The sequence below is a fragment of the Pseudophryne corroboree genome, chromosome 6, assembly GCF_028390025.1.
Source record: "Pseudophryne corroboree isolate aPseCor3 chromosome 6, aPseCor3.hap2, whole genome shotgun sequence".
NCBI lineage: Eukaryota > Metazoa > Chordata > Amphibia > Anura > Myobatrachidae > Pseudophryne > Pseudophryne corroboree.
Window position 1 is genome coordinate 769,697,652 of NC_086449.1, and position 25,801 is coordinate 769,723,452.

The 25,801-nt window shown below is 48.0% G+C and overlaps 1 protein-coding gene across 3 annotated transcripts in view; it reads right to left on the bottom strand.

Moving 5' to 3' along the window:
* CAMK2A (calcium/calmodulin dependent protein kinase II alpha) overlaps nt 1-20,021 on the bottom strand; it is a 339,869-nt gene extending 319,848 nt beyond the window's left edge. Inside the window, exon 1 of one of the 3 annotated variants that reach the window (XM_063928633.1) lies at nt 19,389-20,020. In XM_063928633.1, coding sequence (XP_063784703.1) covers nt 19,389-19,450 — 62 coding nt within the window. In that variant the 5' untranslated portion in view covers nt 19,451-20,020. Of the gene's footprint in view, nt 1-19,388 lie in introns of all 3 variants that reach the window. The other 2 variants (XM_063928634.1, XM_063928635.1) reach the window with 2 other exon arrangements.
* Nucleotides 20,022-25,801: the final 5,780 nt, after the last annotated feature.

The window sequence follows — 25,801 nt, forward strand, 5'->3', positions numbered from 1 at the left end:
GTAGTACTGCTACAAAAAACAATATTCTTTTTTTTACACAAAAGGCTATCAGCTCCCCATCCGCCGCCCTTGGATGGGGGGGTCAGCCTCGGGCTTCACCCCTGACCCTTGGGTGGCTGGTGGGGGGGACCCCTTGATTTAAGGGGTCCCCACTCCTCCAGGGTACCCCGGCCAGGGGTGACTAGTTGGTGATTTAATGCCAGGGCCGCAGGGACCAATATAAAAGTGTCCCCCGGCTGTGGCATTATCTCTCTGACTAGTGGAGCCCGGTGCTGGTGTGAAAAATATGGGGGACCCCTAAGTCTTTTTTCTGATTCTTAACTCTTTCCCACCCTTTCCCACTGATAAACATGCACGGATCTCACAGATCCGAGCATGCATATCAGAACACGGTAAAAAAAAGTAGGTCTATTTTAAAACTGCTTTTTTTTACGATTTGTATTTTTTACATGGCAGTGTTTGGCTATTGCCGGCAGTGATTGTGAATACGATTTTTTTGTAAATTACCGAGTTGTATAAAATAACAGGAATATTTGACCGATGGTGTATTCATTCGTATTTTTTTTCTTTGACTTCCAAAAAAATACGAATGCCCTCATCACTGCCGAGATTTCAGTTTAGTAAATTCCCGAGATGACACTTTGATGAAAAAACACCAAATCGGTCAAAATTGGGAGCTTAGTAAATATACCCCTAGGAGTGCACAGAGACGCTTCCATACAGAGTGTCTCTGTCCGGGCGTGCGGACAAAGACGCTCTCCATTCAAGTGAATGGGGCGCGTCTCTGTCACAGGCGCTCGCACCCAGGCGGACGGGGACGCTCTCGGCGATAGGCGCGCCCTAGTCACAGACGGAGCCACGACTAACGTGGCTTCATCTGTATGTGCATGGCTCATGCATCCCATGGTACAGCGGTTCCCAAACACGGTCATCAAGGCAACCCAACATCCAGGTTTTAGCGATATACCTGCTTGTACACAGATGGTATAATAAACCTGACTGGGGACCTTATTCAGAGATGGACAAGCACAGGGCGAGGCCGCCCAGTATGTGTGACGGGCCACCTCCCTATGCATACGCAATTAGATTGTGGACGCATCAAAATAAGGTTGACCCCTGGCAGTGCAGCCTGACTGCGCTGTCAGGCAGTCCGCTGGCATTTTATTAATTGGATCGGCTGCGTGTTACGTCACACAGCTGCCCCGAAAACGCTCCTGGCACGCCCCAGTTCGGCCCGCCACAACCCCCAGCGCATCATCTTGCGTCCGCATCCAGGAGAAGGGTCGAGTGGCCAGTGCGCAGACCAGATGGACGGGCAGCTGCGTCCCTCTCTACATCAGCCCCTGAGCTACTAATTAAGTCACCTGTGCCTAAGCATGGATATCCTTAAACCTGGACTGTTGGGGTGGCTTGAGAACCGTGTTTGGGATCCGCTGCCATAGTGTACATGCACAGAGCTGCAGGACTGATTGAGCCACACAGACTCCGGAACATATTGTTATTTTGTATTATACGTAAAACCGGCCCTAGGCATAGGCAAACTAGGCAAATGCCTAGGGCATTCGGACTGCCTAGGGGCACAATCAGCTTCTGCTGATTAAAATGATATGCAGCATGCCTATATTCTGTGTGTGACTGCGGCTGTATTTGCATATGTAATGCTACGTTACAGTGTATTCCTGGAAATCACTGTAACGTAGCATTTCATATGCCAATACAGCCACAGTCGCAAACAGAATATAGGCATGCCGCATATCATTTTAATCAGCAGAAGGGGTGATGGTGCTGGGAAAGGGGTGCAGGGTCAGAAGCGGAGCTAGTAGTGGTGCTAGGGGGCACCAGCCAAAATCTTGCCTAGGACATCATATTGGTTCTGCTTAAGCTCTGCTTATGGGAGTATCGCAGGAGTGATTTCAGACTAAGCTGCGTCATTGCGTAAACTGGAGGCCACACTCTGATGGAGATTCTGCACTTAGCATGGGGAAGATGTAAGCAGGGCAGTATAGAGCCTGGCTGGGCCCAGATAATTTTAGGGGGCGTGGCCTGATCACAGTAGGCGTGACCATGCACCCTTAGAAAAAAATACAGAAAATTATATTATTTTAAGAGACTCCCTGGCCAGACTGCAGCCCAGCACACAGCAGCGTGTACGGGGCGGAGGGCTGCTGTGTACTGGGATGAGGAGATGCGCTACAGCTGATGCTAGGTAAGGGGGCGGATCTGGACCACCATCAGACCGTCAGACTTGGGCTTGGGTTCCCCCCATCCCCCCTTTCAAAGCCACTGGGTGCAAGTCTCAATAGTCACTGCTGGATTTAAGAGTCAAGCCGCCCCTAGGCACATTATGATTGTGCCACTACCCCCCTACCCTTATTAGAATTTTCATTATTAGGTTTTAAGTACTACTGTAATAAAACCAGGCTGCAGCTATAACCTTTCTTCTTCTTTTTTTAAGGTTTTTATTTTTTATTTTTAAGTGAGAGTGAAGAGAATGTTAGTCCACTTCCCTACTGTCTATTAACACTGTAACCCCCTTTTAGTTACCTATATGTAATATACAGTATGTATGCATACCGTGTTTCCCCGATAATAAGCCCTACCCCAAAAATAAGCCCTACCCCTGCTTTTGGAAACTGGTCCAAAATAAGCCCTACCCCGAAAATAAGCCCTATCAAAATTCCCGTTCCCTGAGTCCGTGACCTAAATTCAATGCCCCCAGCTCCACCCCCGCTAACCCCCTTCACCGCCGCCCTGCTTGAGGGATGCTGTACAGTACGGTACTGTATCAGCCGTTGAAGACTCCAGCTCCCAGTCCCAGGGATGCATTGCGACCTGCGTATGATGTCACCGCGCACATCACGCGGCTTCTGTACACGGCGGGAGCGGAGCAGCGGTGCTGGCGGAAAGCAAGAAGAAGCAAGAAGAAGAAACGAACTGGAAAGTGCTGTAGGTGAGGAGCAGGACTGGGGGCATGGTGGCTGTAAAAGGAGGACTGGTGGCTGTTAAAGCAGGACTGGGGGCATGATGGCTGTAAAAGCAGGACTGGGGGCTGTAAAAGCAGGACTGGGGGCATGATGGCTGTAAAAGCAAGACTGGGGGCTGTAAAAGCAGGACTGGGGGCATGATGGCTGTAAAAGCAAGACTGGGGGCTGTAAAAGCAGGACTGGGGGCATGTGGCTGTAAAATAAGCCCTACCCCGAAAATAAGCCCTAGGGTGTTTTTTGTTGAAAAAAAATAAAAATAAGACAGTGTCTTATTATCGGGGAAACACGGTATGTAATGCATTTATACAGGAATGGTATTGTAAAAAAAAAAAAAAAAATGGTCTTATTTGTTAAAGGGGAATCTCGAAAGAGACTTTATTTTTAGGACGGGGAGAGTGCCTAACACTGGAGAAGTGACATGAGTGCCTCAGGGACTTCTCCCTTTGAATTGGAGCAGGTGCCAACTTTCTGGAAGCCCTCCCACCAGGACTTGTGGCAGCAAGAGGAGGTTACCAGAGCAAGGCGGGAGAGTACTGTGGTCATTGAGATATAAGGGGACCCCATGAAGACGAGAGTGCCAGACCCACTTGAGGTGACTGAACCAGGAGAACGAATTACCTCATGTTGGCGCTGGCGCTGCAAGGGTTTCTCAGGTGTCCATTGTTTGAATGAAGCTACCATTAACGTGGAGAACCTACCCCTTCAAGCTTGGTCTTGCAGGGAAGAAAGGTGAGGTGGCTCTTGGACTGGGGGCAGAGTGTAGAAGCCAGGCCACTGTGAGGAGAGGAAAAGCCAACACTGGACCGCCCAAAGGTGGCACCAGGGATGTGGCATAGCACTGGAGGTGGTGCTGGGGGTGTGGCTTAGCATAGGAGCTGGCACCAGAGAATTGTGTGGAAGGGAAGACAGAGAGGTGCTTACCACTGGACAGAGTAGAGCTTCATCAGGAGAGAGCAGAGGCAGATGTGAGGAGGGTCCGGAAGCTGGAGGGAGCAGTGGTAGCAGTGCTGAGTGGAGCGAGGGACCACACATAACTCATGAAACGGAGCCTGGGTTGCAATGAGCAGCGACCAAGGATCCAGCGCCCATTGACTGGAGGGGAGTTGTGGAGGACACAGCCTCAATGGTACAGGAGAAGCCATTCCAGTGACTGCCTCAGGCTACCAGCACTATGGCTGACAGGTCCTAGAGGCTGATCGGCTTGAGAGGAGGATCTGGAACAGCAATTTCCCCCTGCCCATCTCGCTGCTGGTACGGCTTCATTGAAAATCAATCATAAACAAAATGTATGAGCGCTACTCCTAATCGATATTAGGTTTTTGAAGCAGCCTATTAGGGAATAAATTAATCAGGTATTACCAAATAAATTATTCTAAAAATAGATTCTTGGAGTAACTTTCAATACCCCTGGCGCTAAATAAAACCTTGCAGCATATATATAGTATACTACTATACACCTCAAATTATATATGAAGTCTGTTTATTACAATTAAAAACTGTTCATGCAAATTATGTAAATATATGCATATATTAAAAAAAACTAATTTTACACACTGCTGTGTTTAAAAATCAAATGAAACAATTAAAAATCCCTTAGAAAACAGTTGTCAGAATATCATGAATATCTTTCAAGTTCATAAAGTGCAGACAGCATAGAAAGGGATGCAGTTCCTATACCGGCTGTCGGGATCCCGGCAGAAGCGTAACCGTGGGAGGCAACGGAGTCGGCTGCCGCCGGGCTCCTGCTCTGTAGAGGGGAACCTTTCCTCCTGTGGTCAGCGACACCATTGGCAGCCACCGCTATCTTTTCTGTGGCCGACTACCCTCCCCCACTAGTCCCTGCACCTTACAAGTTACACTATCTTTATTATAGATGCACATTTTAAAAGTGTTACACCCAGGATCAGAACCCACAACCTATTACACTGGAAGCAGAAACCTTACTGATGGAGCTATTTACTCCTGTATAGGATGCATGAGAATTCTAACTATATGAAATCACTTCTCTGACAATTACACGTAACTTCATATAGTTAGAATTCTCATGTATTTTATACAGCAGCAAATATCTCCATCAGTAAGGTTCCTGCTTCCAGTGTAACAGGTTGTGGGTTCTTATCCTGGGTCTGACACTTGTAAAATAATTGTAAGAGAAATAATCAGCATTGAGACTGACTGAGCAGATCTATGTAGTCAATAGATCTGCATAGTTGCAATGGTTTTGATTGAATTGACAATTCTAAGTAGCTTCATATAATTAGAATCTGCAGCCTTACTGCAGGAGCAAATAGCTTGATCAGTGCCTTCTGTGTAACAGGTTATGGGTTCAAATCTTATGTATGACTGCTAAGAAATGTGTGATTTAAAATAAATTACAATGAAATGTATGTATACATATATTTTTTCAGAACACTATATATATATATATATATATAAATATATATATATATATATATATATATATATATACACACATACACTGCTCAAAAAAATAAAGGGAACACTAGAATAACACATCCTAGATCTGAATTAATTAAATATTCTTATTAAATACTTTGTTCTTTACATAGTTGAATGTGCTGACAACAAAATCACACAAAAATTATCAATGGAAATCAAATTTATTAACTCATGGAGGTCTGGATTTGGAGTCACACTCAAAATTAAAGTGGAAAAACACACTACAGGCTGATCCAACTTTGATGTAATGTCCTTAAAACAAGTCAAAATGAGGCTGAGTAGTGTGTGGCCTCCACGTGCCTGTATGACCTCCCTACAACGCCTGGGCATGCTCCTGATGAGGTGGCGGATGGTCTCCTGAGGGATCTCCTCCAAGACCTGGACTAAAGCATCCGCCAACTCCTGGACAGTCTGTGGTGCAATGTGGCGTTGGTGGATGGAGCGAGACATGATGTCCCAGATGTGCTCAATTGGATTCAGGTCTCGGGAACGGGCAGGCCAGTCCATAGCATCAATGCCTTCATCTTGCAGGAACTGCTGACACACTCCAGCCATATGAGGTCTAGCATTGTCTTGCATTAGGAGGAACCCAGGGCCTCAACATATGGTCTCACAAGGGGTCTGAAGATCTCATCTCGGTACCTAATGGCAGTCAGGCTACCTCTGGCGAGCACATGGAGGGCTGTGCGGCCCCCCAAAGAAATGCCTCCCCACACCATTACTGACCCACTGCCAAACCGGTCATGCTGGAGGATGTTGCAGGCAGCAGTACATTCTCCTTGGTGTCTCCAGACTCTGTCATGGCTGTCACATGTGCTTAGTGAGAACCTGCTTTTATCTGTGAAGCACAGGGCGCCAGTGGCGAATTTGCCAATCTTGGTGTTTTCTGGCAAATGCAAACGTCCTGCATGGTGTTGGGCTGTAAGCACAACCCCCACCTGTGGACGTCGGGCCCCCATACCACCCTCATGGAGTCTGTTTCGGATCGTTTGAGTAAGCACATGCACATTTGTGGCTTGCTGGAGGTCATTTTGCAGGGCTCTGGCAGTGCTCCTCCTGTTCCTCCTTGCACAAAGGCGGAGGTAGCGGTCCTGCTGCTGGGTTGTTGCCCTCCTACGGCCTCCTCCACGTCTCCTGATGTACTTGCCCGTCTCCTGGTAGCGCCTCCATGCTCTGGACACTACGCTGACAGACACAGCAAACCTTCTTGCCACATCTCGCATTGATGTGCCATCCTGGATGAGCTGCACTACCTGAGCCACTTGTGTGGGTTGTAGACTCCCTCTCATGCTACCACTAGAGTGAAAGCACCGCCAGCTTTCAAAAGTGACCAATTCATCAGCCAGAAAGCATATCACCTGAGAAGTGGTCTGTGGTCACCACCTGCAGAACAACTCCTTTATTGGGGGTGTCTTGCTAATTGCCTATAATTTCCACCTGTTGTCTATTCCATTTGCACAACAGCATGTGAAATTGATTGTCAATCAGTGTTGCTTCCTAAGTGGACAGTTTGATTTCACAGAAGTGTGATTGACTTGGAGTTACATTGTGTTGTTTAAGTGTTACCTTTATTTTTTTGAGCAGTGTATGTACTTTATATATATATATATGGGGGTAGGGGCAACTGGGACGAATTTACGCCACTGGATCCCGGTGTTCAGGAGACTGACACCGGAATCCTGACAGCCGGTGAAATACTGACACCTGGAATCCCGAGAAACGTTTGGTATTCCCACTAGATCCTGTGGCGATCGAAGTGAGCCACCAAGCCCTGTGTGTGGCGGGTGCAGTGAGCCCACGAGGGGACTCGCTGTCAGGATTCCGGCAGATGGGATGGCGCTGTGGAAAGAGTGACTGCCAGCATCTCGTCTGCCAGGATATCATACGTATTCCCATAGCTATGCGATGTAATTACTGTGATCCCGGCATGTACAGTACTGTATTCACACTGTTTGAAATATTGGGGCAGATGTATTAAGCCTGGAGAAGTGATAAAGCAGTGATAAGTGCAAGGTGATTACACACCAGCCAATCAACGCCTAACCGTTAATTTACATATTGGAGCTGATTGGCTGGTGCGTTATCACCTTCCACTTATCACTGCTTTATCTCTTCTCTGGGCTTAATACATCTGCCTCATTGTAACTGGTTATATCTGTAATATCAAAAAAGCATCAGTCCACTTTTTCCTCCTGTAAATCACTTTTGTTCGGTGGGTGAACTGTATAAAAACTAAAATATGATGTTGTTTTTCATGCGCAATCATTCAGATCTGCTGTGTGTATCAGGAATAATTCTTAGTTTAAAGCTTAGGGTTTTTAAGACAGTCACTTAACCCTTATTTAGTGTATCAGTGTCAGATGGTTTTACTGCAGTAAACATTAATAAATGTAGCATCTATAGGTACCTCAGATAGAGGCGATACTAGTATAGTACTCCTCACTCACTGGACACCGTCCTTCTTGCAGCTGGAGCACAACCCTGTGTGTTCCCCTTTCCAGGGTTTCCTCCCTTGTCTTACATCAGTGCCGTGCTGTGCTGCTAACGACTGGCAGAAGGGGGTGCGGAAGGGGGTTCTCTGAAGCAGAAAGGGGGGGAGGTGGACTGCAGTGCCGACTCCAGCAGGTGGTGCCCCTAGGCACAGGGCTGTAGTTTCATATGGGCTCAATGGGCAGTTGCCCAAGGGCCCACAGGAGTTTAAGGGCCCTAAGCTTATAGCTGAGGGTCCCCTTTTTCCAGGAGTACCAGATTTTTTGAAATCGGCCCTGGGGAACAGGAGATATCAGACTTCAAAGCAGTGGTCCGCATCCGAGCCTGTTAATTGCTCTTCCCAGACACATACAGTATCTCGGGTTGTCTCTGACTTTGAGTTTTTCTGAGGGTATACTCCAAAAGCTGGGACTTTCCTATTTCAATGGACACTGGCAGCTTGTCTCTACTATGCCCAGAAACAGAGATATCAGCCTTCCAGCAGCCGGTCCATGCTCCAGCTCTACACGCCTGGCATGCAGTTTTATATTATTGTCAGTGGATTGCTCTGGCTCCTGAGCTCTGATCCCCAAGTCCCCAGTACCTCCTGAAAGGTGGGACTCTCTAGTTTTTTTTATCCCATTGAAAGCGTTGAAATCTATTTCCAGGAACTGGAGATATCTGCAGCCAAGCAAGCTGCCCTCCCACCAGAAAATTATGGATATTAAGCCCACTCCACTATCCCCTGCATATTAAATACTGCCTACCACCCTGGAAGTCATGTACCGGGGCCCCTGCATTCAGCCCAATGCATTCAGCCCTCCCGCCCCATCTCCCACCATCTGTGCCCTAAAGGAGTAATTAGCAGAAATTACTGCTCCAGGTCCTACATGCAGAGCGGAAGACAGAACACACCCTACTGCCCACGGGACATCAAAGCTGCCGCTGATAGCACCTCCCACCACTTCTGCTGGAGGGTGGGTAAGGGCCCCAGTACATTGCTTTGCCCAGGGGCCGACACTGCTGTTAAGGCAGCCCTGCCTAGGCACGTGCCTATTGAGAAATCTACCACCGATAGAAAGGGAATAATGTGACATTCATGGCAAGACTCAACAACCCAATGGGAGCCAGCACCTGTAAATAAAATGTGTTTCTTCTCAATGTAAGCGTCTCCGAGTTCAGCTTCTGCAATTGGTTTACAAGCTGCATGTTCCAGCATGATTGGTTCCTGGACCATTAGACAGTGCCCCCTCCCCTAAATACACCTCTGTAATGCAGCCTAAAGCAGGTGACATCCATTCACATAGTGAGCAGGACATACCTCGGAAATAATGTCCGCACCCTTTTCCTTATTCATATATCTGTGTAGTCTTACTCATGGAACGGTCTAATGACGTTCTGCTAGTATTATGTCAGCAGCACCAGACATTCCTGATACTATAAGCAGATTCCCCTGAGTGATCCATTGGCAGGTTAGTGTTCCTGCTGCTCCACTGAATTATATTATGTCCTGACTGATCCAGTCTCCCGAAATTGCTTTCCTTGTTGTCATATATCCTGACCCTGTTGAATGTCGCCGTTCTGATCCTGATCATTTGCCCCGACCACGTCCCTTTAATGTGGCAACTTATGCACTCCAGGGCTGTCAAGATGTATGGTGGGCCAGGGTTATACTGAGAGGAATATGGCCAGATCTGGGAGGTATGGCTCACCCCCCTGAAAGAAAGCAATAACAAATATGCATGCCACATGCTGCGAAGGAAAGCATTTGTCTCCATAAACATCTGGCCCAGGTCCCCTCTGTACAGACCTGGGGCTGGTATTTAGTATAAGCCACCCCCTCCACTTTTCCCACCATCAACAGCCCTCACCAGTAACGGGCCCAGAGTGGGGGGATATCAGGGCGATAACCCCTCCCCACACACACACACCCCAATACCACTTACCTCCTACCCAATACCTCTGGCCGCTATATTATAGCGCAGCAGAGTGCTGGTGTGCGGCACATGAGGTAGGGAGAGAGCGGAGACTGCAGATGCTCAGTGGCAGCAGCAGTCTCCCCTTCCTGGTTCCACCACTGCTTCTTTTTATTTAGGAAGTTACTAAGTGATGCTTCTTCAGTGCCGCAAGTGCCAGCAGCATGGCAGGTGGGTGTCATTGAAGAGGTGCGTTTCAGTGGAAGAGGGCTTGGTGAAGCCCAGAGCTTTCCCCTGGGTGAGTAATCATGCCCCTTTCCTGTGCAAAGGTGTGCCCGCATTCTGTCCTGCAGCTCAAATCACCCCTCCCCACACACACACACCCCAATACCACTTACCTCCTACCCAATACCGCTGGCCGCTATATTATAGCGCAGCAGAGTGCTGGTGTGCGGCACATGAGGCAGGGAGAGAGTGGAGACTGCAGATGCTCAGTGGCAGCAGCATTCTCCCCTTCCCTGGTTCCACCACTGCTTCTTTTTATTTAGGAAGTTACTAAGTGATGCTTCTTCAGTGCCGCAAATGCCAGCAGCATGGCAGGTGGGTGTCATTGAAGAGGTGCGTTTCAGTGGAAGAGGGCTTGGTGAAGCCCAGAGCTTTCCCCTGGGTGAGTAATCATACCCCTTTCCTGTGCAAAGGTGTGCCCGCATTCTGTCCTGCATCTCAAATCACAAATATGCCAACTGCCAGCCTGCTACATCAGCTTCCTAAGTTCTAACTGTTTTCTGTGCTCTTGTATTTTCTGCCCTCCATGAAGCAGGGTAACGGAGGTCCTGGATGCCAGCCTCTGGTGACCTTTCTATGGGTCTGGTCACTTTCTGCCCTTGTTTTAATATATTGTGGGGGGGGGGGGGGGGGTAAGCATGTTGTGCTTTAGCCATTACTTTTGTTTTCATCTGATACTGTCAGTACAGTTATATCACACTCCCCCCTTTCTCTCTCTATCACTTTCTCTCTCTCTCTCTCTCTCTCTCTCTCTCTCTCTCCCCCCTACCCACTTTTCCACTCTCTCTTTATCTTGTCTCTCCCTCCCCTACAGGCCCCCATCCACTAGTCCGATTTGGGCAGTTTTCTTCAGATTTCGACACATCTGACCATCATATCTGAAGAAAAGTGTCACATTGGATGGCTCTTCAGATCCGATGCGCACTCCCGTCTCAGATATATCTGAACTTCAGATCTCTGAGGCTACCCCAACTATTTATCTGAATCTGAAGAAATCAGGTGCACATCGGAGTGTTTTTTTTACTTCAGATGTATCTGATCAGATTCATCTGAAGCACCACTTGACTGGCATCTCCCTGACCACTCCCACCCACCAAGAGGGGGAACAGCGGCAGCAGCAGCATCAGATCAATCGCATGTAGCATGTGTGCATCAGATATATCTGAAGTGAATGTAATTAAAATTAAAGCCAGGGTCTGATCCAATTCCCGGGACGCTCCCTGGAGAGTTCAAGAGAAATCTGATGCTATCTGCAGTTCAGACAAGTCTGAGTAGTGGATGGCCACCCACTTCTCTCTCTGGGCGAGATGTACTAAGGGAAAAATGCGGGGGGGTTTTACCACATTCTCAAATGTACTAAGACCCTGCCGCCAGGTTTACACCGCCGAGGGTATCGCCATCTTTTGATGGCGATACCCTATAGAAGCCTATGGGCTTCTTACCGCAGCCGCCACCCCACGCCTCTCACAACGACCTCCCACCCCCCGGGATACTTGTGCTGCGGCCCCGCTCCTCCTTCTCCCTCCACATCACAACCTTGTCTCCTTCTGGCTGCAGGGGGAGTAGTAGGAGCACAGGGACTCCCAGCACACGTCACCTCCCGCTGCTGGGAGGTGATGGAGGCCGGCACAAACCCTCTACTCAGGAGTATCACTGATCGCAGGGCAACCCGGGCATCGCATTGCAATACTAATCGCATATGTTGGTACATATGCGATTAGCATCATTATGAATACTGGCGATGACCCGCAATCAGTGATAGTACATACCGCCCACTCTCTCTCTCTCCTACCCACTTCTCTTGTCTCTCTCTCTCTCTCCTAACCACATCCCCTCTCTCTTCATCTTGACCCCCTCTCTCCTACCCTTTTCTCTCTCTCTTTCACTCTCTCTTTCATTTGTCTATCTCTCCTACCCAGTTCCCCCATCTCTCTCTCTCTCTCCCTCTCTCTCTCCCTATCATGTCTCTCTCTCTCTCCTCTTCCCGCTTCTCCATCTCTCTCTCTCTTTTCTGTTTCTCTCATGTGGACATGTGGGTGCATTGATGTGCAGGTGCACTATTCACCATACAGGAAAAAGGTCAAAATGCAAATTTGGGGAAACAGAAGGGATGAATGGGTTATACAAGGTTAGTGGGTGGGTGGTCTGGGCAAACACTGCAAAGTCTCTTAATGTCTAGAGGGACGGGCAGTTCTTCAGCCATGGGACCCCAGAAGCTTCCTCCACGGGGGGGTTCCTCTCCTGAGTGCTGAAGGATGATTCTTTGTGAGTCATGAGGCTTCCATCATCTTGTTCCTCTTATAGGACACTTTTCTAAGAATTCTGGACCTATCTTGGTCCAGAATTTCTTATTTTATAATACTTTTACTGCCGGGGAGGTCAAGGGAAATCAACAACATCACATCGTTTGTGAGTCGTTTCGTGTGTGGGGAAGAAGTAGAAGAAGCTTCACAGATACTATGAGCATAATACAAAGGTTTAAATTTACATAAAGTACAGAAACCATGAATATAATACAAAGGTGGGAAACACATTTTGGGTCATCAAATCCAAGGATTATTCATCCTGCCCACAAAGGACGCAGGAGAGATCCTTGCTTAATCATCAGAACCGGGTATTGTTCTTTCTACACAAAGGAGTACCAGGCGAGGCGGCCATCTTGGGCGCACTACATAGGTTACAATGTGCGATTAGCAATACATGAAAATAAGACATAACAAGGGTAAAATGAGAAGCGGTAACAGGATTTCCCCTGCACAATGAGGAATATGACCTCACTCATTTCTTTACCCACTTTTCTCCTTTGCAACCATTTTATGTGAGCTGTGGGGAAAATATTAAATGAGGTTCCAGTCACATGCAATAATTAAATATCTGACCAAAAACATAACAACAAAAAAAACACATTATTTTAAAAAACGACAGGGATTCTGTGACACGCGGAAACTCATATTCTGAATTGCATAAAATATTTGCATGGAGCCACATGGATTGCTGACACCTCAGGACTGGTAACTTTGGGAAGGGTTCCAGTGACACAGATTGTGTCTCAGTACAACATACCTCCCAACATTTTCTTTGCAGGAAGAGGGACTCCCTTGCGAGCGTGTGCCCAAAAAAGGGGTATGGCCTATATGAAAGGGGGTGTGGCCACGTGGCCCTGCCGCGGTCGCGAGTTCCGCCCCCCCATTTGCCATCACTGAAGGGGGCATGCCAAGCGCTCTGTGAGCTGCTGGCATGCCCCCAGTCAACCTGCCTCCACCGAATAGCTAAGCAGAGCAGCAGTGACAGGAGACTACCAACTTCCCCTCTCCAGTCTCCACCGCAGTACACTGCGGCCGTGGGTGGGACAGCGGGACAGTCCCCAAAAAATTGGGATTGTCCCGCAAAAATCGGGACAGTTGGGAGGTATGGTACAATATAGACAAATGCAGGCGCTATGACCAGGGCCGGCTCTAGGCATGTTCGAATAGAGCGGCCGCGCAGGGCGCCACCCTTAATGGGCGCCGCCATATTCGAAGCTGGAGCCGGCCCCGTGCAGCATTGGCCCGGCCGTGTGTGCGCTATGTGCGCTGCGCGGCGCCGGTGTCTAACGTCAGACGCCGGCGCCGCGCAGCGCGCATAGCGCACACAAGTGGCCGCCCGCACCTGGACCCGGACCCGCACTCGCCCGGCCGCACTCCCGCACTCGGACAGGCTCAGCAGTACTCCTCCCCCTCTCAGCGCCGCAGGTATTGGGGGGGGGGAATTAATCTGGCACTGTGGGGGCATATCTGGCACCGTGGGGGCATTTCTGGCACACTGGGGGCAGATCTGGCACACTGGGGGCAGATCTGGCACACTGGGGGCAGATCTGGCACTGTGGGGGCATTTCTGGCTCTGTAAGGGCATATCTGGCACTGTGGGGGCATATCTGGCACACTGGGGGCATTTATCTGGCACACTGGGGGCATTTATCTGGCATACTGGGGGCATTTATCTGGCACTGTGGGGGCATATCTGGCACTGTGGGGGCATATCTGGCACTGTGGGGGCATATCTGGCACACTGGGGGCATTTATCTGGCACACTGGGGGCATTTATCTGGCACACTGGGGGCATTTCTGGTACATTTCAGGCTCTGTGGGGACATATCTGGCTCTGTGGGGGCATATCTGGCTCTGTGGGGGCATTTATGTATTTGGCACACTGGGGGCATTTCTGGCACACTGGGGGCATTTCTGGCACAGTGGGGGCATTTATCTGGCACTGTGGGGGCATTTATCTGGCACTGTGGGCATTTATCTGGCACTGTGGGGACATTTATCTGGCACTGTGGGGGCATTTATCTGGCACTGTGGGGACATTTATCTGGCACTGTGGGGGCATTTATCTGGCACTGTGGGGACATTTATCTGGCACTGTGGGGGCATTTATCTGGCACTGTGGGGGCATTTATCTGGCACTGTGGGGACATTTATCTGGCACTGTGGGGGCATTTATCTGGCACTGTGGGGGCTTTTCTGTATCTGGCACTGTGGGGGCTTTTATCTGGCACTGTGGGGGCATTTATCTGGCACTGTGGGGGCATTTATCTGGCACTGTGGGGGCATTTATCTGGCACTGTGGGGGCTTTTCTGTATCTACATATCTGGCACTGTGTGGCCATTTATGTATCTGGCATTGCTGGGGGGCATGTCATGTGTTGCTGGCACTGCTGGGGGGCATGTCATGTGTAGCTGGCACGGCTGGGGAGCATATCATTTAGTGTTTCCGCTAGGCGTTTGTGGCTAGGCAATGTGTCTAACGTGCTCTGCCTGGCGCAAAGTGTCTAACGTGCTCTGCCTGGCGCAAAGTGTCTAACGTGCTCTGCCTGGCGCAAAGTGTCTAACGTGCTTTGCCTGGCGCAAAGTGTCTAACGTGCTCTGCCTGGCGCAAAGTGTCTAGGAGGTTCTACCTGGTGCAGTGTGTATTAACTGCACTACTGTGTGGTGTAATGCGAATTGCCACTATTATGTGGCCACGCACCTTCCCCACGAAGCAACGCCCCTAAATTTTTGCTGCGCGCCTTAGGCGCGCACTGTCCATGCTTTGCCATGTAGGTAGATGAGCACCAAGCATTACAGTATGTACATCATTTTGCCCTCCTAACTTAAAAATGTGCCCTCCCTGCCCTAAAAAGTGAACACTATCGTGTAGCTGGCACTGCTGGGGGGCATATTGTGTGTAGCTGGCACTGCTGGGGGGCATATCATGTCTATCTGGCACTGCACATTGTGTATCTGGCACTATACTGGAGACATTATGTGTATCTGACACTATACTGGAGACATTGTGTGTGAGGAACACTACTGTAGCTGTTATGTGTAAGGCTGCTTATTGTGTGCATAGAGGGGGTGTGAAAACATATTTATTTATAGTCTAATAATATGAAGTTATGAGGCCACGCCCACTTTCCAAGAGGCCACGGCCACTTTTCCTGGAGCGCGCGCGCCTTCGGCGCGCGCATGGGGGGGAGGGGGGGGGGGGGCGCTTTTACATGTTTTCGCTCAGGGTGCTAGTAGGCCTGGAGCCGGCCCTGGCTATGACACCACATAAACATATATTAATAACATTCTAAAACACAGAGTGGAGTCCATTCTAGAGTCCTCACTGGCTGGTCTGGTGCAGGGAATGTTCGGAGGGGCCTTGGTCAGACAGCTGCTGTAACATGCTCTGGGCCGATTTTCGTGGAGGGCCTGGAGCTGCAGCTCCATCCGCCCTATTGTTAATCCACCTGCAACCCACCCAGTAAAATCCACTGGTATAAGTGCTATACCAGTGTAGTACTCCTCACTCACTGGGCGCCATCCTTCTTGCAGCTGGCGTCCAACCCTGTGTGTTCCCTTTTTCAGGATTTCCTCCCTTGCCTTACATCAGTGCCGTGCTGTGCAGGATACATATGTTTAATCGGCAGCGGCATCCCGTTTGCCGGAATCCCGGCAGCAAGTCCCCTCGCAGGCTAGCTTCACTCGACACGGGTTATATTCCCACTCGGTTGGTGGCGTGGACCCACCAACCGTGTCGGAGTAACTTGCAATAGTAGGGATTCCGGACGTTGGTATTTCACGCCAGGATTCTGTCAGCCGGTATATTAACTGCATCCCTGCTGTGCTGCTAGCGGCTTGCAGAAGGGGATGTGGACTGATGCAGAAGGGGAGGGTGGGGTGGACTGCCGTACCGCCCCCAGCAGATGGTTTCCCTAGGCACATGCCTCATGTGCCTAGTGGGAAATCCCCCACTGCCAATGGTGCTTCCGATAGTTGCGACTACAGACAATCAAAGTGGGCGTGCAAACCCTTCCACATTCAGACGCATAGCTGTACCCCAGAGAAGGGGGCATAAAGCTGCAGACTCCACTAAGACGCTAATGCCGCCATAACGGGTCCAACCCTGAATCAGTCCCATATTGCGGAGATGCCACTATAGTGCTTGTTCAATAGGCATTTCACGTGAACTGCGTGGGAGAACTATGGAAGACGGTAACCTCGGACCCACAGGACAAAGCACTACCGTCATTAGAAATACGTCTGCCAACTGAAAGGCCTTTAACCATTAGAAAAATATGTCCCTTTGCCTGTTGGCATCAAGTGGAATGTACAACTCTACAGAGTTCCCACTCTTTCAACTGAAATGCAGTTTGTATAGTAAGTGTCCATGACACTGAAGCCACAAACAGGCAATGGCAAATGTAATTCCAATGACAATCTGCAGCGCCTGTAGTGTAAATGTATGCTATGGTATGGAAACTGGGGAGAACTGTTGCACCACAATACGTTTTTGGTAACCATTGTAAGTCCCAGACATCCTTTTAGAAAGGAAATATTTTTGCACTTTTTTTTCAGCAAAAACTCGCACAAGTGCTGCACATATGACAAAACCTTATCTAGAATCAGGCGCTGCAGGACAAAAAAAAAATTATTTTAGGTTTTTTTTTTTTGTAAACCGTTGTTGGCTACAGGACAGGTGCTCAATAAATACAGAGCTTGCAGTAGAGTTTGGTCAATGGACCCACGCTGTTATAATTTCCTTCTTCTTCTGCCAGCCACAGGAATCCTGGGCTTCACTTTCCTGCAGCTATTTCATCCAATTTAAAACAAATGCATCCAAACAAGGAAGACGACACTTGGCTGGCAAACCATACTTAGGCTTCAAAAACAATTGTTTCAAAAACAGCAGTCAATCGGTCAAACAGGAAAATGTCTATCGGCTTTCTCTGTGAAGTACCATTCAGCTCTCTATAAATCTCTGGGGGATGCTTGGGAGTGCAGTGCGGGGTACCCCATTAAGCCTCTCGGTGCTGGATGTCATTACACTGCAGTGGGTGGGATGAAGCTGTCAGCAGCAATCCATTCTAGCTCACTTTGGGTGTATCAAATTCAGTTTTCTGCCTATATCTACTTTAATCTCTCTCTCTCTCTCTCTCTCTTTCTCTCTGGGGGATTAGCCTCTCCAGTTAAAAATACTCAAATTAATGCCAATCCACTTGCCATGGAGAGTTCAAGATTGCAATGCCTGAGCCAATAAAACACACCTGCGTGTTGCGAACTGTTTCAGCAGTGAATGCGTTAACAGCAGGGCTCTTGGCACTTTAAAAACAGAGTGGGAGGGGGGCTAAAAACTTGATTAGTGAAGCTCAGTATCATGAAGAGATATTCTACCATGTACGGATGCAGATATATATATATATATATATATATATATAATAGCTATATCTATCTAGCTATATATATATCTAGATAGATAGATCTATCTCTCTATATATCTATGATATGTATAGATAGATAGATCGGTGATAGATACACACCCACACACACACATATATATATATATATATATATATATATATATAAAATGTCCTGATAATGTAATAATAACAATATAATATAACTGAGGAGGCTCACAAGTTACTAGCAGATCATATACATAATTTATAAAGATATATCCGTCTGTACATTATTACATTCTGATCAATGGGGTGATGGTGATGTACACATAATATATATATATATATATATATATATATATACACCATATGCAAACATAATACTATTCCCAGGTGCTCCATCAGGCTACAGCTGCAGCAATCATGATAGAAGCAGGAACATTTGTAAACCCAATGTAGCATTATCGTCGTTTACAAACAGCCAAAGTTATTGCACAGAGATACCTCAGGCTGCTGTATATGCCAGATCATTATCTCTGGTGGCATTTGCTAAGCTGCATTCCTACAGTATATATGTAACTAATGAGAGATGGATCAGGATAAGCGGAATTCCATATGGGATAGCGCTGGCTTTGTCTGTAATCACAGATACTCAGTCACATCGTGGTTTATTGCATTAACCGGGTCAGTGGTTCCGAAACCCACCCCGCAAGGCACCCCAGCAGGTCAGGTTTTAAGGATGTCCATGGTTAAGAACAGGTGACCTAATTAGTGCCTCAGTCAGTTTATTAAAACATCTGTATAGAAGCATGGATATCCTTAAGGCTGTTGAGGAGCGAGTTTAGGAAACCCTGTACCAGGAGACATTAATCCCACTTCAGTACATAGCCCTGATTTCCTGACTCTGTGCCAGCTGGAAGGTGTAGCCTGTCCTTGATTCTTGTAAAATGATCCCATTGGCAGCAGCAGCCATATGTCAGTAACCTACAATCAGAGGATGACCCCTGTGGCTGTGACCAGACAGCATACCAGGGACATTCATTTATTACTGGACACTGATATAGTACACAGCCCGCCTATGAAGGGGTTACAGTATATTCACCTCCACAACAATCATGCATAATTATATGCTGAGACTTACTGGCTTGTTATTTGTTCTCTCCTATATTCCAGCACCCAAACCTACAAATGATATACTATTACAATGCAATGCATTAAGTGTACAACTGAAGGCAAAGCAACAGTCTGATAAACACTATGGATAACCTGTGTCTGGAAGGGAGCAAACTGTTAACATGCTTAATTTACCAGAGGAGTAGGTACTACAGGGGCAAATATATATATATATATATATATATATAGTTATAGTACATCGTTACACAAAGGCACCAATCACCCATGCCAGCACAAGGCACGCACCTCAGGCAAAACTTCACCCGACCACTAAGCAAAATGGAAAATAACCTATAGCACAGTGCTGCGCCCAACGTTACTTTTCGCATGCCACCGCCTCGGCGGTACCCGCGGCGGCTACCTGCCGGCCTGACCTTGGCAGGCATTAACACACTAATGATAAATCGTGCGACTTACTTCCCCAGTTCCTCGAACAGCTGGTACTCCTCGCTGAAGCGCGTGCAGGTGATGGTAGCCATGCCGGGACCACGCTGCGACGACCCCCTGGAGATGTTCAACAGCTGGTGGCGTGGAGGTGTCACACACACACAGGCAGAGGAGGTCGGTTGTCTTCGCGTTTGCACCGCCGGCGGTTATCCTTATCGCCTCTTCTGGGATACTGTTATGGGAAGAACGGTTTCTGCTTCTTTCAAATGTTCAAATGCCTGAGCACTCCTCTCTCCCCCCTCTCCCTGCTCAGCAAGCCTCGCACCCTCTGATTCGTCTTCTCGCCTCTCTCTCCCCTGCCCCTTTCTCACTTTGACAAGCGCTCCGCCAATCCGTAGACTTTTATAGGAATGTATTATTCATCTATCCCTGAAATCTTCTCTGTTTTTTTTTTTTATATCATCTCCCCCCTTCCAACCACCTTTGCAGTATCCTGGCTGCCTCCCTTCTCCTGCCCTCTGTCCTGCGATATCTGGCACCGTGCACAGCCCTGTATAGCTCACTCTGCTGCTCCTGATGGGTCCCTGCTGCTATCTTGAAGGTGAGGGAGGCAGGAATCTCTGACTGACAAGCCTGCGGGTATTGCATGAAGCCAATCTGTCCTCCCAACCTCACCAGCCGTCGTCAGCATCCCCATCTCCACGGCAACCACCCTCTGAAACGCCCAAACTCTGTTGCCAGGGCAACTGCTTCCCAAACATCTGCCCCCCTTCCACACACAGTTCCTGAGTTTAAAAGAAAAAAGAAAAAAAAATCCAGAATATTGGAGGACATGAAATATGAAATATTGGAGGACATGAAATAAATGCAGAGCCCAATTTGCAGGCAGCAGAACAAACACAATGACAGTTGTAACAAGTGAGATGTATCTGGTGGTGTGCATGGACAGTGACCCTGTTCCATTCTGGCTGATGGGTCGCTATGGTAACAACAGCTACAGAGTTGGTCCCCAGGAAGACAAGATGTTGTCACCAAGGCAACCGAGATTGATACCTTGCAATAGACAGGTATCAAATTTGTTTCCCAGCAACATTCTTTTATTTATTTATTTTCTGTCTCCCTGCTAAGTTAATTGTTCAAAAGAACAGAATATTCTACCCCATGATGTTCAGGAATTAAATGTCATTGTAGCGTTAAGACAGTAAGTTCCAATACACTTTACATCATTATTAGTACCAGCGTAATTAAAAAAAAATACAGAAATGCAGCTATTTAACTGTAAATAGTAAAAGTATTGTTTGGACTGAGCAGATGTCCAGTTTAGTGCTGAATCCTTATAGAATCGTTGTAACTATGCATTTGGGGGGTCATTCCGAGTTGTTCGCTCGCTAACAGTTTTTAGCAGCCGTGCAAACGCTAAGCCGCCGCCCACTGGGAGTGTATTTTAGCTTAGCAGAAGTGCGAACGAAAGGATCGCAGAGCGACTACAAAACAATTTTGTGCAGTTTCAGAGTAGCTTCAGACCTACTCAGCGCTTGCGGTCACTTCAGACGGTTCAGTTCCTGATTTGACGTCACAAACACGCCCTGCGTTCGCCCAGCCACGCCTGCGTTTTTCCTGGCACGCCTGCGTTTTTCTGAACACTCCCTGAATACGTTCAGTTGACACCCAGAAACGCCCACTTCATGTCAATCACTCTGCGGCCAGCAGTGCGACTGAAAAGCATCGCTAGACCCTGTGTGAAACTACATCGTTCGTTGTAATAGTACGCCGCGCATACACATGCGCAAAAGTGACGATTTTTTTGCCTCATCGCTGCACAGCGAACGAATGCAGCTAGCGATCAACTCGGAATGACCCCCTTGGTGTAGGAGGTGCAAAATTGTTCATTCCAATTGCAAATCACTGGGTAAAATGTTAACGTCTTATAACTAATAAAATTGCTGACATTCACATGGCTATTATTTGCAATTGTTTAAAAGTCGTAAAAAGTTAAAACAAAATGCAACTGTTCCAAATCTTTTTTTTTTCTTTCATTTTTCGTTTATTATATCCGCCACAGTCAAACATTGCAGGACTGATACCAGAGAGTGGGACGTGTTTCATGCCTCAGTCATTGAGGCACGAGGTATGATGCGTCTCATTTCTCAGCCATATCTCTAACACTATCTGCCAATAAATTAGTAGCTTGCTGTCTCATGCGTATTGAGTCACCCAACAAAATAACTGCTAATAACTGTGTAGGCGATAAGCATATTTTAAGCATGGACGGTGATGTCTGGTCTGTTTGTTTCATGAATTTATATCAGTTCTAGTTTATTACCCTTCTTACATTAGTTCATTTAGGGCCTAATTCAAACCTGATCGCTGTGCTGAAAATTTGCAGAGGTCTGTGATCAGATAGACGCCGCCCAGGGAGAGTGAAACCCCGCCCTGTGCAAGTGTGCGAATGCATGCATACGCCGTGCAAAAATTTCACCAGGCAGAGGACATCTGCAAATCCGTTCGCAAGTCACTCTCCATCGAATGATTTTTCCACTGTGTGCAGTCTCTGCATAGCCCAGGACTTACTCCAACAGTGCCATAGAATCAGGCTGATCGGGGCCGAAGATGATGTCACACACCCTCCCTGAAAACGCTTGGGAACGCCTGCGTTTTTCCTGACACTCCCAGAAAACGTCCAGTTATCAGCCACAAACGTCCGCTTCCTGTCAGTCACCTTTCGCATGCTTTGCGATTCAATTTTTTGCACCATCCTGTCGCTGTTTATCGATGCGCCTGCACATTGGGTTGTATACGCATGAGCAGTCATTCGATAATCTTCCGCTGTGCGATCAGGTCTGAATCAAGCCCTTCATTTGAGCAACAGACTGTTGGACAGTGCAACGCCTTGTCGCAGATTAAATACAGGTCACTATGGCGCTTGCGTAGTAAGTAAGCATAACACACACACCTGGTTCACAAACTATTTGCTGTGAAATTTCTCTCACTTCAGAGATATCAAAATCTACATTTCCAGGAATTAAAGGCAATTTGAAAGGTATACAGGAGTGTTCCACGATATGCAGCCTGGAGGGGGCTGGGAGATATCCAGAATGGGGAAGAACAGGGATAATTAAACACAAAACTGGAAGAGAGACTGAAAGAGAGAAATAGACTTAGGAGGCAATAAAGGGTGAGATTACAATGGTAAATAGTGATTCCATGGTACATTTAATGTTCATTATTGTGTTTAATCAGGTTAATACACTGCTCAAAAAAATAAAGGGAACACTTAAACAACACAATGTAACTCCAAGTCAATCACACTTCTGTGAAATCAAACTGTCCACTTAGGAAGCAACACTGATTGACAATCAATTTCACATGCTGTTGTACAAATGGAATAGACAACAGGTGGAAATTATAGGCAATTAGCAAGACACCCCCAATAAAGGAGTTGTTCTGCAGGTGGTGACCACAGACCACTTCTCAGCTCCTATGCTTTCTGGCTGATGTTTTGGTCACTTTTGAAAGCTGGCGGTGCTTTCACTCTAGTGGTAGCATGAGACGGAGTCTACAACCCACACAAGTGGCTCAGGTAGTGCAGCTCATCCAGGATGGCACATCAATGTGAGCTGTGGCAAGAAGGTTTGCTGTGTCTGTCAGCGTAGTGTCCAGAGCATGGAGGCGCTACCAGGAGACAGGCCAGTGCATCAGGAGACGTTGAGGAGGCCGTAGGAGGGCAACAACCCAGCAGCAGGACCGCTACCTCCGCCTTTGTGCAAGGAGGAACTGGAGAAGCACTGCCAGAGCCCTGCAAAATGACCTCCAGCAAGCCACAAATGTGCATGTGTCTACTCAAACGATCAGAAACAGACTCCATGACGGTGGTATGAGGGCCCGACGTCCACAGGTGGGGGTTGTGCTTGCAGACCAACACCGTGCAGGATGTTTGGCATTTGCCAGAGAACACCAAGATTGGCAAATTCGCCACTGGCGCCCTGTGCTCTTCACAGATGAAAGCAGGTTCTCACTGAGCACATGTGACAGACGTGACAGAGTCTGGAGACGCCAAGGAGAACGTTCTGCTGCCTGCAACATCCACCAGCATGACCGGTTTGGCAGTGGGTCAGTAATGGTGTGGGGTGGCATTTCTTTGGGGGGCCGCACAGTCCTCCATGTGCTCGCCAGAGGTAGCCTGACTGCTATTAGGTACCGATATGAGATCCTCAGACCCCTTGTGAGACCATATGCTGGTGCGGTTGGCCCTGGGTTCCTCCTAATGCAAGACAATGCTGGACCTCATGTGGCTGGAGTGTGTCAGCAGTTCCTGTGAGACGAAGGCATTGATGCTATGGACTGGCCCGCCCGTTCCCCAGACCTGAATCCAATTGAGCACATCTGGGACATCATGTCTCGCTTCATCCACCAACACCACGTTGCACCACAGACTGTCCAGGAGTTAGCGGATGCTTTAGTCCAGGTCTGGGAGGAGATCCCTCAGGAGACCATCCGCCACCTCATCAGGAGCATGCCCAGGCGTGTAGGGAGGTCATACAGGCACGTGGAGGCCACACACACTACTGAGCCTCATGTTGACTTGTTTTAAGGACATTACATCAAAGTTGGATCAGCCTGTAGTGTGTTTTTCCACTTTAATTTTGAGTGTGACTCTAAATCCAGACCTCCATGGGTTAATAAATTTGATTTCCATTGATAATTTTTGTGTGATTTTGTTGTCAGCACATTCAACTATGTAAAGAACAAAGTATTTAATAAGAATATTTCATTCATTCAGATCTAGGATGTGATGTTTAAGTGTTCCCTTTATTTTTTTGAGCAGTGTATAATTGGTAAACTTACCTCTTTAAACAAAAAAGTTTAGATCTGCCCTTGGCCACGACATATATTGTCATGTATTAAAGGGATATCCACACAATCCTATCTTTATATCTCATAACTAAATAAATATACAATCACATAAATTACTTTAGGGGGGGGAGGGATGGGGGGGCTTTCAATCATTGGTTTTCACTACTTCAGGACCTTTGTACTTCCAGACTTATGCTTTGGTTTCTATAATAAATTTGGACAACTTCAGGACCTCCAAAAGGGGGAATAGGGCCTAAAATTTTGGCAGATTCAGTTCAACTGGACCAGAATGAAAAATTAGCCCACTCCAGTGATGGAACTTCTGAGTGGTGGGCTCAGGTGGTAAAATATAATTTGGGCCCCCCTCTTCCACTCCAACCCAAGTTCACAATACAGTATGTCACACAGCAGTGGGTGACAGGCAGAGGCAGAGGGTGAAAGCATAAGGCAGGGGGAGGCAGAGGGTGAAAGCATAAGGCAGAAGGAGGCAGAGGCTGACAGGGAGAGACATTGGGTGACAGGGGTACTAGCACAATATCCTGTGTGGTGTGTAGCACAGGGGGCATGCACCTTGGTGGGGGCAGGAACACAGTGGCCTCTGCTCTATTCCTGACAGGAGCCCCTGCCCTTTGTGCTTTCCTTAGTTTGGCACTCAGTCAGCTAGACTCTGACAGTGCCAGTTACACTGGGTGTGAGCTGCCTTTAATTCACCGACAGCAGTGACTCAGAAATAACGCACAGCTGTCTGGTAATTAGAGACAGTATGTGGCTGTGATAATCAATGCTGATAGGTGGCAGGCTCCTCTATCAGTCTGGCACACACAAGGTCAGTCCTGCCTACCTAAGGTAAGGGGCAGGTCCTTTAGGCAGTGAGGCCCACCCTGCTGTCTGCATTGGGCAGGGGATAACTCATTGCTAGTCTGGGCAGCAATGGGCCCCTTAGTCCTCAGGGGCCCCGGTGCAATGCACCTGCTGCACTAATGGTAGTTCCGCCTCTGCATCTGGTTAAAGCTGTCCTGTACCAATACTATTTCCAGTGAATTGCGGGTTTGCAATGGTTGCCAGCCATTAATACATTTTCTGATGCCCATCCAATGGCTGACAGCTTTGTATGCAGGTGCAAATGCCAGGTAGCGGTGCCCACAGCTTAGCTTATGTGTGCCTGGGCAAAGCTGTGACTGATTCTGTGCATGCTTGCTTATTTTAGGTGGGATGTACTAAACGGAAAATGCGGTAAACTCCCAGTACCCGCATTTTCCTAATGTACTATCCCCCGGCCAGCAGGTCAGCGCTGCGGAGGGGAACGCCAGCTATTGCTGGCGATACCCCATAGAAGCCTATGGGCTTTTCTACGCTGCGCTGTGTGAGGGATGCCCCACGCCCGCCCCCATCACCCAGCGCATGCGCAGACTGACTCCCCGGGGCCGAATCCCGGAAGTCAGGCAGCCGCTGCGCATCGCAGAGGACAGCTCTTATCGAAAGAGCTGTCCTCCGCAATGCTGATAGCATATATAAGTACATATATAAGTACATATAGTATGTGATTAGCATCGTGGCGCAGGGCGGCGATGTAGATTAGTACATCCCAC